The 13,613-nt window shown below is 40.0% G+C and overlaps 1 protein-coding gene across 1 annotated transcript in view; it reads right to left on the bottom strand.

Annotated features, from left to right (window-relative positions):
• LOC102799940 (uncharacterized) overlaps window positions 1-12,899 on the bottom strand; it is a 93,890-nt gene extending 80,991 nt beyond the window's left edge. The window contains exon 1 of the mRNA XM_006783509.3: window positions 11,806-12,899. Within this exon, the coding sequence (XP_006783572.2) occupies window positions 11,806-11,916 (111 nt within the window). The 5' untranslated portion in view covers window positions 11,917-12,899. The remainder of the gene's footprint in view (window positions 1-11,805) is intronic.
• Window positions 12,900-13,613: the final 714 nt, after the last annotated feature.

Genomic DNA, 13,613 nt, shown 5'->3' with positions numbered 1-13,613 from the left:
TCTTCAAACTGAAACTTGAAACTGAACCGATCCTTTTCATCTCTGAGCTGTTTCAAGTTATCTGAGTTTTGCTTTGAGCCGGAGTGACCATACCCTAGCACACATTTTGATATTAAAGAACTGTCAATTGAGCTTCTTTTCTCTACATCTAGTGCTAATTAAAAAAAAGCAAAATGCAAATTAGAAGTTGTGTTGTGAAAAACTCTGAAGTGTCATCTTACTGGACTTTCTAGCAAGAATTGTTTTATACTATCCCTTTGCTGACGAGAACTAAAAGCAATTATTCTTGGCTGAGAACAATAAGAGACTCATGAAAATTAATCCATGATGGGGGAGGCTCAAACTAGTGACATTAGGGGGTGTAGGTGATGGCTGTGACAGTGAGGCAACAATAAGAGCAGCTATAAAGAAAATTTATGTGTGTTTAACCTTTTAAAGCCGGTAGGAGCAGCACGCTCTGTTTTGCGTAACTATTTTTAAATCCCTGTAGCTCTGCAACCACGTAAGCTAGCGCAATAATTCTTTTTGCATATGAAACCGGAGGAGTTGTACTTACATCTTATGCCATCAGCTTGTTTTAAGTCCCAGTTTCCTTCCACATATATAGCTTTGCAAAAACTGGATAAAAAGCACTTGCGGCAACAAAAAGATAGTATTGCAGAAACACGCTTTGCGGATCCGATCAGCTGTTTGTAACACTTCCTAAGTCCATCAGCGTGAACTATCGTATGTCCTCCATGTCCTGCCCGAAACCGGAAGTGACGTCATTTTGCGGAAATGTAGTTTTTTACCATCAGGGCCTCATGAGCCTATACTGGTGTTTTTAAAAGTTATCTTTGACTTTCTGTGTCGTTTCTGGGATGCTTAGGACTCATATTGCACTGCTGGAAATAGTTTATTTTAATGCATATGCTGCTTTTTTGCAAATTTGCATTATAATATTTATTTTCGTTTTTCCTGCAGTATATAAAAATTGGTGTATTTCAAAAATAAAACTATGAAGACACTCAAAATAAATTTCCTGTGGTGGGAAACTATTTTGTGCAACTTTTTTGTATTTACAGTTTTGAGGGATAAGCCTCTTAAATTTCTCTAACTAGAAATATATGTTAAAAATACAAAAACGATTTTACATTTTTTTGTACTTTATTGCACTTTTTTGCTATTTATGTAATTACTATGCACTTAATGCAGACATATTATTAAAATTTGGGCTATAATGGTTGTATTGATGTATAGCAACTTGAAATGCTCCCAAAAATGACACTACAGCATGTAAAAATATAATATAAGCTCTGGCGGACTTGGTTATATGGTAGGTCTTAAAGGGTTAAATTAAACAGGTAACAGCTGGTAATAGTCATCTGGGTAGATGGGAGGACTTTGGGTGGCAACCACTTTGTAATCCAGTATAATGGTAAAAATGCACGCAGGGATAAATGTGTAGTAGTGTTTGCAGAATCTAAAATCTATAATAATCAATAAATAGAAATATGATCCACAACTAGTAGCTATCAAAGCACGCTCCTGCAGATTGTGCTCTTCGCTCATTCATAGTTCAGTGGAAACCTACTTTAATTACAGTGTGTGGATGGAACACGATATATGCATGAATCTCTGCAGTTGGCTACATGTAGAGAGGCTCCAGCTTTATTTGAAGGGAAGGATTTAATGGGGATGAGATTAGATTTACCAACATTTCAAAGTTTGTGGACTTTGCAAATCATGTCTTTCCAAAGTTGATCTACCACAGAGTGTCTTGGATTGTAAGCTAAAACATATTAAAACCAAAAGATGGAAAACTAACAACAAAATGTTTTAAAGATTTAGCTCCCGCAAGAAAATAGAAACTTCTTTGTGTTTTTCTATGTGCACTACCATCAAAGTTGGATCATGTTTATACAATAAGGATGCCATAATCACAGGTGTTGCTGCTTCTTTAGAGATGCACATTTGCGCACCCCAAGCATGGATTTCCACTTTGTGTGAAACGCTGCATTTTATTTTTAGCAGGAGGAAGACAACTTGCTCCGCATTAGTGCACTTGTTGTGCTTTAGTACATTGTGTAACTACCCTTTAGTGGTTTTTCATTGCAAAACACTCTGTTTTTACTTAATCAAACATTTACGGCATGTAATTCTTGGCAAAACTGTAACTTAAACTCAAAATTTCGCTCATACTTTATACACACCTGATCAATAAAAGCCACTATATTAAATAGTTGCTTATTCGTGAATCTCTCTTGTGAAACTAGCGGTTTTAATAAGACAAATTCCTTTATTTAATTCAATGTCGTAATCAGAAGAAATGCAAGGTCCGCGTCTTTTTTTAGCACCTGTGATGCCTGCTTTTGCTTCTGAAATACCAGCCACGTGTCTGAGAAATTATATTCATACAGACTGCATGTGACAATGTGAAATGTTCTGTTAAATGGTGAAATTTGCTTATTTAAATTTCTGCACAGCCTATGGCTCGTACACCGTTCAGATCAAATGAGCGTGTGCATGTAAACACGATGGTGTATGAAAACCATATCACATGTCAGCACTTGGGAAATCTTCAGTTGGAACGATTTCAATCAAAATGAAAAAACTGCGCACATGGAAACCGCTGGCAGCGATGCAGTTCATACATGTGATGCATCATTCATTCATTCAAAAAGAATATAATTGTCGCCTCTGAACATAATCCAGCCCAAATGTGAAAAGAATTTAGTTACACGGGAATGCAATTTCAAGACGACAGACTGCATCTAAGGCAAAACCAAAAAGCTGGCATGTAAATTTTAACAGAAGCAGACAGACACAAAGTTTCATCCTGAGGAGGAGTTGAAATAATTATTCGATATTTTAGCTGAGCGGGAATCAGCTCGGAAACTTCTTGATGTCCCACATGCACAAAAAAGCAGCAACTTGTTGGTTCGGGCAAGTAGTCAGTAGTGTACACACATACTCGTACATACACTGCACTGTCACATAAACCCACTCATGCATGTAGAGCAAAAATACGTACTCACACACACACACACACACTTGCACTCTATCTCTTCTATCTCTCCCTTTGGAGCAGATGGCTCCACAGTCATAGCTGATGTTTCACACATCAATGAAGCACACCATGTACTCACAACTACCGAATACACAAACTCACTCCATCACACACACTCATGCCATGCAAGTCACAACAGCTGAACGCACTCGCACAGATCATGCTTGCACACGCAGACACACGTAACCCTTTGAAACCCAGATGAACTTGGAACGGTTAAACACACACATGCACGGACGCAGTCACACACACTCACACGCGCACAAATCATGCACGCAACGTCCTCCTCTGTGATAATTTATGGAGCGTGGAGCCACGTTGTCGGAGAATTAGCTCAAATCTTATAGCGCGCACTCACAAACACACAGGTTTAAAGCGTTAACAGCTGAGAGGCAGTGGGTTATGGTGTAGTATTGTCCTGGGTGTTGTTAGGCCTGATGTGAAATAGCCGATAGCACCAAACGAGCATACTGCTCAATAACCCAGCGGCTCAAGGACATTATTGCTTTTATAAGATAGTCGGCAGCACCTGTTGTTTTAACTGAAAACACTCGGCACTAAATGCAGACGTCTGATGAAGAAAATAAAACAGTGCAGAGTTAAGGAGCTATGCTGCTGGAGCTCCGGGGCAAAACGCTGTCACATCCTCAGCGGCAACTTCGGACAAAACAAAAAAACAAAGACTCAAAAGGAAGTTCATGTCAACCTTTTATGCCAAGTGGGGTGCAGAAAAGAAGCGTTACTTAACTTCCGGGAATCAATGTTTCTATAGCAACATAACGCCGGCCTCGCTGATATTGGGAAAGGTGTGAAAAATTCCCCGACAGCTGGGCAATCATAAATTAATGTCACCGTGGTGTCGTTGTCATGCCAGCAAAAGCACACATTTAAACACAAGCAGACACACGCGTGATGAAGGACGGAAAATCGATATGCATGTACACCTGTTGAATGATTTCAAATGTTGCTTTAGGACCTTCGTGGACAGCATGAATAGTAACACAAAGCCAAACACAGGCGGCAGGCCCAAATATCTTTGGCACCTTAAAGCAATTAAGGTACAGAAAAACATTTGAGTCAAGGTGTTAGAGTGATTTGTTTTCCTTTGAAGAGGAGCGAAGTGGGTGATATCAGCATGCAGTGTGAGATGCGTTTTCTCTCTGCAGCGGGGAAACGCTCACCTGTCGGACACAAAGGTGTCAAACATCTGAGGAAATTAGACTAAAATGCTGTTTATTATAAGGTTTGAATTTTGCATAATAGTTTCAGGTGTTTCTCACATGATAGATGCCTGTAATCAAGGTACTTTTATGCAATAAAGTTAGATGCCTGATACGCCTATGATAATTTTTTAGGGCTTTGGAACATTTTACCACAGTTCCAAAATATTTTTAAATATTCGTTTGACTTGAGAAAATAATCTCACCAAAAGGTCAAATGTGATTAAAAGCTCCAGATGGACCTCATGGTGAGATTGTTTTCATAGCGGCTGTTTCCATGCGCAACATTGAACCTTGAACCTCAATTTTGAGCCAGCATGGGCACGATGTCCTTAAAGAGGTTGGAAAAAATTAAATTAAAGTCCTGCATTTTCATGACATCTGAGAAAGTCCATCTGCTGGCGATAATGATTGAAAGAACAAGAAGAGAGGGATGCTGCTATAGCTCACCTTGTTGAGCAGGCGACCCATGTTCCACCTTGCCGTATGGTGTCCTGAGTTTGAGTGCTCTTTAAACCATTTCAGACATGTTGATCCTTTGGAGCAGTGTTGGAGCAACTTAGCAACTTTGTCGCTATATTTAGCGAGTTTTCAGACCCCCTAGCGACTTTTTTTCTAAAAAAAAGTCGCTAAAAAAAGACGTGAAAGACATTACAAAAAACAATAATTGCTAAAAGAAATTTAATTTGTAGTTCTAAATAAATTCTAAATGCATTTAGGACGTTTTTTGCTCACTTTATGTCTCGTCCACGATGTTATTTCTCTCTCCAGCAGCGTAGGTTACAATTACATTAGCATGACCAATTATGCAAATTAGGTGATGACGTCATTTAGCGACTTCTAGCGACTTTTAGGACAACCAATAGCGATTTTCCTTACTGAGGAGTTGGCAACACTGCTTTGGAGTCTTTCTCTCTCTACTGTCCTCATGATTAAAAGCTTAACATGCCCAAAAAATAATAAAACATTTCAAAAAGAAGTTACTGATCGGGGTGGATAAAAAGCGATGCTGGTAATGTAGCATGGATAAAATAAAAACATGGTATAGTCAGCCTAGAGGTACAGAGCTAGGCTAGCTGTTTCCCCCTGTTTCGCTCCTAAGCTATGCTAACATGCTAATATATGCTAATATTTACTGGACAGATCCTCTCATCTCAACCTTTATCCAAAATGCTACTCGCTAGCCAGTTCTCAAGAAAGAGGTGTGGCAAGGCAAAAGAAGGAAGCCATTGTAGGGCTGGATTCAAACCTTTTTTAAACAGTGGGAGATAAGTCTTGATCTGTACTCTCATTCACGATGTATGCTCCTACATCTCTGTAGCTCTCTGGCAACGCAAGGAGATACACTATGTAAATTAAATCTATACAGAAGCTACGGAAACACACTCACATGTTGCTGTGGTGTCTTTGTAGTTGCCCAGTGGCAATGACACTAGCATGCTGCTTAGTTGAAAAGTTGTCTTGAACAGAAATAGAAACAACCACAGAGTTTAACATTAAGAGGAAGAAGCACAAAAAAGCATCAAAGATCAAAAAACCCTCCATGAGAAGCACTCACATCTCTACAAAACATTCTTTATGACCTCCATCTTCTCTTTAAGCTGACGGATCAACAACTGCACAAACATAAAGTAGACGACATCGGTGCTTGTTTGATATATTTCTGACACTTCTCTCTGGTGACAGTACACAGCTACAACATCTATATGTGGGTTTACAAAGGTCTGTGTTGCACCCAGAGATGGGCAGTAATGTAAACTGATTACTTTTTTCAAGTAATGAGTAAAGTAAGGGATTACTATCGCAAAAACGGTAATTAGATTACCGTTACTTTCCTGTAGGAACGCTGCGTTACTGCGTTACTAAAACCGTGATTTTTTTGCGAGAATGTCTCATGACAGTGACGTAAGCGAGTGCGACGTTCGTGACAACAGCTGTGTGCAGATCAACAATGGATCATATATCGAGTGCGGGAGAGAGTATGAGCGTGCAGCGTTTAAAGCGTGGAAGTACTGACCTTACTTTGAGTTTGATTCCATAAAAAGTGATAAAAACATTAGTGTCCGCTGTGCGTGGGAAGAAAACCCTAAACAAGCTCCGAGTGCGCTACGACGTAATGGGAAACTCACAGAGAAACTCGCGGATTCTTCCACTGACCGCTGTGGCACACCTGCACCAGGGTAAACCTCCGCCTACCCCACTCCTGCTTTACAGGTGAAAATAGAGCAACAGGACCGCTAGTCTTTGACTTTATTTATTTTCTGCTGTGTTTTACTTGCATCTATTTGAAAGACTGAGTGTAAACACACACAAAAAAAAAAATTTTATGTGCTGGAATGTGCAGAAAATAGGTTTAAATGTTAAACTAATTTCTTCCAGTCAGAGAATGGTGCATATAATTACATTTTTGCTTGATGCATAAAGTTAAAAGATTAAAACTAATAAAACAAGTTTAAAAAAGAGACTTTTCCATTTGATTACATTTTGTATGATGGATTATGTAGAAAAAGTAGAATTGGGCTGACAGATCTATCGCTTTATCACCTATTCAGGTTGTAAATCGTGTTTTTAAAAAGTAACTAAGTAATTAATTACTTTTGAAAATAAGTAATCAGTAAAGTAACGGGATTACTTTTTTGGGGAAGTAATCGGTAATTAGTTACTGATTACTTTTTTTAAGTAACTTGACCAACACTGGTTGCACCTACAGACTACCAATGCACTACCACGCCATGCCCATTTTTCCCCACCAGACCTGAGGACACCTACTCTACTGGGCATTTTAGCAGATGCTAATATGTGTCTGTCTGTCTGTGGACAGATGTCTTCACCACAGTAGCAACTCAGCCATGCAAAATGCACTCTTAAAACTTTACAGGTGTGTAGCTGTCATCAGATTGAACACTATGTCCAAAGATGGGTGATAACTGGATAACTGTACTGTAATGTAATTGATACAACCAACACTGAGAAAAGGTTATTATGTTGAGTAATTCAAACTGTTTAAGGTAACTTTTTGATCATGCTTTACAAAAAAAAATGCTAAAAATATCGTTTGCTAAACGAGGAGTCAAGTTGAGTCATTTGAGTTGAAGGAAAGTCATCCATCCCACTGATCCCAACACTATTTTGGCGTCAGACTCTGCTGCCTATTTCTGCTCGTGTCTCTCTCATGCAGTTCTTTTGTGCTGGCGCAAACATATCGCTCTCATTTTCTGTGCACAGGCCATGTTATTTGAATTTTTAAAACCTCATCATTTCATGCAATTTCATCAGACCTGGCTGCGCTAAAGAACTTGAGGATAAAATTAGCTTGGGTATATGAGGATCCAAGGTGACTGGTGATAGTCATGTGTGGTTGTTTGCCAATTAAAACTCTTGATATAGCTTTCTATTCCTGGATTACGTGACGAACAGAGTTGAATACGTGCCACTGAAATGCCACCGTTCGCTTCTGTGGGTAATTAAAGAACATTTTATTTATGGTACTCTGTTAGCAGTGGAAAGTTTACCTTATGTTTTCTTAGTTGGATATCATTTAACAAGTCTGAAAGCTCTAACTTGTTGAAATTGCTATAACAGCTTCATTAGTTTGTCATCTATTTAATGAAGCACAATAATTAATGTGTTACACGTAAGTGATCTGCTTTTTTTCTTTGCTTTTTATGACAGTCTTTAATGAGAAATGTGGCTTCGGTGATGAAGTTAGTTAGAAAAAAGTTGGAAATAGGCCCTGTCAAGAAGATAACTTAACAATATATATATAAGAATATATATATATAAATAAATATATGAACTTCATTTCAACACGATTAAACATTAAAACCGCTGACAGCTGAAGTGAATAAAATTGATCATCTCATTACAACACAATCGTCTCCTGGGAAACACTTGGTCCTGACATTCATGTGACACATACCACCCAGCTAAGCATTTTTTCAGACCAGGCATGCCCCCCCCCATCTCCCCACTGTGAGCAGATATTGCAGTACATTTCATCCTTTGTCCCATCCTATCCAAATATTCAACACATTTCCCCAAAAATGCACAGATTAAACAGCTCCTGCATTACAGATTAAGAGATAGAATGGCAACTGAAGTGAAAGTTAGCTGCTTTAATAGTTAGTGGACTGAAAGAAGTACACCAATATAGAACCAAAAGTTAGGAAAATAACATTCAAATGAAACAGAATATATTTCTCCATCACATGACTTATGCCACTTCGGTAACCTGCACAGTATCTGTTTATTTTTAAAATAGATATATCCAGATTTCAAACTGCTTCTCAGTAAAGTGTAGTAATATTTTTAAAATAAACATTCTATTTCTATAAACTGTGCTGCCAGACTATGGGTTTAAAGCCCGGAGTTTTTGTCTGCATGGAGCATCCAACTTAACTCTTAACTTGAAGTTCCTAAAAATTGGTCTATTTAGCATGAGAAAGAAATAAAACACGAACTAACCTTTGATGGATCACCAGAGACCCCCTGGATGTAAAGAGGTTAATAGGGACTAAAATCACAGCAGCTATTTTTTAATGAGTAGTAAGAGGTTAAGCAAAGGTTAGTTGCTTAATTCGTTTAATGTATTATTTGTCTTTTACTCTACTATATATTGTAAGATAAAGACACTAAAATATTAGAAGGGGAACCATAAAACTATGATGAGCCCTTATGGGCAACAACTTGGAAATAGTGAGGAGGAAGAACTCACTTTCAAACAGGAAGAGCCCAGGCGCAGGGAGGAGCGGCTGCAATAGCGCAAATGATGGATTATGAGGGGAAACTCGAGATAAAGACAGCACGGAGAGACCACAAACAACAAACTAAACGTCATGTTTGCTGGATGATCTTTTTGTTGGATTTCACCGAACATCAACAGTGAGTCAAGGTTCAGACGATACTTAATTAACAACAACAAATACGCAGCATTTAACAGAGATAACATTTCTCTTTTCCTTTGCTCTGTTCCTCTGTTTCCTGGCCAAATGAACAGGTCTTGGATCAGCCTATCCACTGAACCCACAGAGATCCAGCAAGCGATCGTGGGAGTTCGCCTTGTAATCGGAAGGTTGCCGGTTCGATCCCCGGCTTGGACAGTCTCGGTCGTTGTGTCCTTGGGCAAGACACTTCACCCGTTGCCTACTGGTGGTAGTCAGAGGGCCCGGTGGCGCCAGTGTCCGGCAGCCTCGCCTCTGTCAGTGCGCCCCAGGGTGGCTGTGGTTACAATGTAGCTGCCATCACCAGTGTGTGAATGTGTGGATGACTGGATATGTAAAGCGCTTTGGGGTCCTTAGGGACTAGTAAAGCGCTATACAAATACAGGCCATTTACCATTTACCATGAACAAGTATTCTTAAGAGTAATACTATATTGTAGTCATTGATTTTCCACTTTCACTCACTATTCAGAACCAAAAAACAACATTAGTATCTCCTAACCATGACCATAATTATCCTTGAAGTCAGTCAAGTGTTTATTATCGTCACCGTATCATCAAAAATCCCCTTACTTTGAAAACCTGTGATCTTTTTCTAGCCTAACCAAACCTCAGTCACAGCAGGGTGAAATCACAAGACACAGTCGCAGTTTTTTGAGGACACTAAGAAATAACTTGTCGAGTTCTTAAGAAACGCTGACAGATTCAGCAAGCAGAAATCCCCAAAAGATAAACACGCAGGCTTTGTTTTTCCTGTTGTTTTTTCCCTCACTCTGTTTTTAGGAAATTTGGAAGATATAGCATTGCTGATAAAAGTGTTTGATAAGAAATCACTTCTTTATGTCACTCTAGTTAATATAGAGCGTAAACACACAAAAAAAGGGTGGTTGAGGGGGTTTGGAGGAGATGGTACAAAAATTTAATTAAGGGCTTTAATATTAATGCTTCATTACATGCTGGTGCAGTGTGCATGGACTTAAATCCACTTTAATTTTAACAACTTAGTCTGTGCATTGTTGCTTTTTTATTAAAAACACAATAACACAATCCACAGTGCTTTGGCTGCACAGCGCTCCGCCGCTGCTGTGGGCTCTGTTGTGCTTTCTAGTTAATTGCACGCTAAGTCAAATGCATTGTTGATTTTCTGTTGTCCAGCCGGGCTCTCCTGAAGACTTATAACCCTATCATTTCACCATGACAAGCCATCGTCATTTATGATCAATGGCTGCTATTAAAAGTATCGACACAGGTGAAATATGATCTAACGGTCCTATCACATGAGGCGAGCTGGTTGGAGTGATAGAGATGGAGTAGAGATTTAAAATGACTTCTTTATCAGCAGAACGCTGGCTTTTAATTGATTTGCAATGGCCAAATGCACAGCTCCCATCAGCGCTTTTGCTGATAGAACATAAAATCAGCCATGTTTTTGCCATGCCAGGGTTAAGCGTGAAACTTTTGATCGATTTAAAATGACAGACTCGTTTTATTTCTTCTAAATCTCGCAGCAAGTGTTTTATGCCTAATGAGCTTACTGTAGTTCTGCCCTTACACAACCTCTTGACGTCTCATGTGATGTGTCTCTTTGAAGCCTGTTGGAATCTTTGGCGCATCTCTACAAGGACTCTCGGTAATTATGTTTGCCTGCAACAGTCAGCACGAATGAAGTACAAGGTTTAGTCTGAGTTAAGAGAACTAGAAAAAAAGAGTCAAGACGCGCGTGACTCATCTGGTCGGGTCGAAGCATCCCACACAGTTTCATGACACCACAGTCGTTCTGAATAACTGATTTTCATTCAGGTTTTAATAAAATGCAGCGAGGGGTTTTTTAATTAGTCTCTAAATGTTATCTGACTTTATTTTTAGATACTCCCCACTTCATTAACATAAGGAGGCTCCTGATAAGAAGATAAAGGTGAAATTTACACTACAAGATGTGCAGAAAACTGAGCGAATATGATCCAAGTGCATGTGTTTGAAACAGAGTGCTGTTGTAAAAGCGCTGAAGTGGCGTGTCGAACGGAGGATAAATGCAAATGTAAAGAGAGAACACCTACCTGACTTTTTAACTGAGCTCAATCAGTAAACACTTGAAAGGTTAAAAGGGAAAAAAAATCTAATCCCGAGCATGTTTGAGCATGGACTCGGAGCCAGAGAAGCTCTTAGTGCAACAGACGGGGACCCGCACCAGCCTCCCCACCCCCATCTGGATCTTTCTGCCTCCAATACCGAGTCAATTAACCTAATGGAAGTGGCAATTAATTAACTCTACAAACACTATGATTAAGGAGCTGACAATCAAGTGAGTGGGAGTGGTTTAACTAATGATAATTTCGAGGTAATGATTTTCTGGACGTGTTTGTTGCAGGAAAGTTAAAACACTAATAGCTACACATCTGAACTCTGGATTAAACTGGATTTATGCCAATTAAATGTAGACAGAATCGAACTAACCTCCCGCCACCAAAAAGCCTCGAGTTCAAATACTAGAAAGACTCCAATAGTCTGGACGTCAAACGCAGTTACACTTATGTGACTTTTTTCCCTTCTTTTCTGCAAACTCTGCATCTATAAAAGAAGTAGCTGTTTGGTCTTACCGTGTTTCTTTGGCCATTGGTTCCTATTGGTCCTCTGAACACCCCCTTGATGCTCCTCAGCTGTCCGTCACGCAGGTGGGTGGAACTGATCACAATGTAGTAGCACGCCATTGGATATACTTCTCTTTCATGCAGTTAAATATCTATCTAGAACTCTCTTGATCTATCTGGACTTTGCCAAAAAACCCTTGAAAACTGCTTCCTCTCCTTCTTCTGATGTTGTACTACTCAACTCTCTCCTCACTTCATCTCCCCTCCTAGGTTTTATCAAGAAGAGGAGGGACAGAGGAAATTAAAAAAAAGAAAGGATGAGCGCAGTTTCCCTTGCCTCTGCTGCTCTGATTTATTCTCTCTCTTCTCTAAGTTTTTGCCAGTGACTCTTTAACTCTGCGTTCTCCTGCTCATTTCCCCTCGGCTTCTGTCTCTTCTTAAATATTTCACCCTCTGCTCCCCCTTTCTTTCCACTCTTATCCTCCTGTCCTTCTCTAAATGTTTTTTTAATTCTTCTCCCTTTCTTTTCTAAATTTGCCTTCCGCTAGATGCCCCTGTCTCCTCTTAAATATTTCTCTTTAAGTCTCCTTCTCCAGATGTTTTGCTCAAATCTTTCATTAATCAATCTTTCCCTGTCATTGACTCCCTCTCTCGCTCTCTCGCTCGCTCTCTTTTTCTCGCTGAGTCTAAATTTCTTCCCGAAATCTCAGCCGCTTATTGATCAGTCTTGCAGTTCCTTTAACTATCTCCCGTCCGTTCTCCTTACTCCACAATCTCTCTAGCCCCTTTTGTTTTCCCTCCCTCTTTGTCTCTGTATCTCTGTATCTCTGTAAGTGGCTGGGAGGGATACTTTTTCCCCCTCCTGTTACTATCTCAGCATCTCCTCTGTCTCTGTCTTTGCCCCTCTTTTTGCTCTCTGCCTCCTTGTTAGTGTGGAGAAGAAGTACTCAGTCTTCTCCTCCCTCTCTTTCTGTCAGAGCAAGCGTGCAGCTTCCTCTCAGATGCTCCTCTCCTCTGCTGCGCTGCATGTGTTCACTCTCCTCCCTCCCTCTATCTCCCTCTCTCCGCTGATCTCTTGCTCTGTGGCCAGCAGAGTGGTTTGCTCCTCAGTTACCCGCGGTTACCATCTGCCCTTTTAACACATGGAGTGCTGACGCTTGCTCTCTACTCCCTCCCTCCCCATTTCTCTCCATCCATCCCTCCCTCCCTCCCTCTCTCTGCCTCTCCTCTTGCTGTCTTTCTTCTCTCTTTAATCATCTCCTTCTCTCCCTCCTTCTCGCGCTCTCTCAAGCCAAAGGAGACAAGCTCCACCTACTGGTAAGCAGGAAACGCACAGACAGGAAAGACGAAAGTGAAACAAATGAATGTGTTATTTTTTCACCCTTAGTGCCTTTGAATTAACTGGATGGATTAAAACTTGATAGTAAAACTGAACCATGTAGTGATTTAGTGTCTTTCTTAACATGCATGTCAGAGCAAAATCATCTTCCCCGGGGAATTTTAATCATTATGAAAAAAAGAAAACAAACACAATTAAGTTCCCAAATGATGTGCAGAAATTCAAGTATAAAGAATCTGTAGATGTCACATGTGTTGCCACGTTTATGTTGGAGGCTGGGGTGGATGGCTGGGTTTAGAAAACACAGCCAGAACTAATAACTGCTTCACAAACCACAATCTTTCTCTGCAGCCATAGGAGGACGCCTCTAGGAAGCTCTACAGATATGGATTCTTTGATTTGTCACTTTATTTTTGTGTGTGCACACACTTGCTGGGTTTTTTTCCAAGTTATAGTCGGATCCCAGGACCAAGCCCCT

This window comes from Neolamprologus brichardi, chromosome 13 (assembly GCF_056152115.1).
Source record: "Neolamprologus brichardi isolate AB-2024 chromosome 13, ASM5615211v1, whole genome shotgun sequence".
NCBI lineage: Eukaryota > Metazoa > Chordata > Actinopteri > Cichliformes > Cichlidae > Neolamprologus > Neolamprologus brichardi.
The sequence above is the reverse complement of the archived record's forward strand: the minus strand, read 5'-3'. Positions and strand labels throughout refer to the sequence as shown.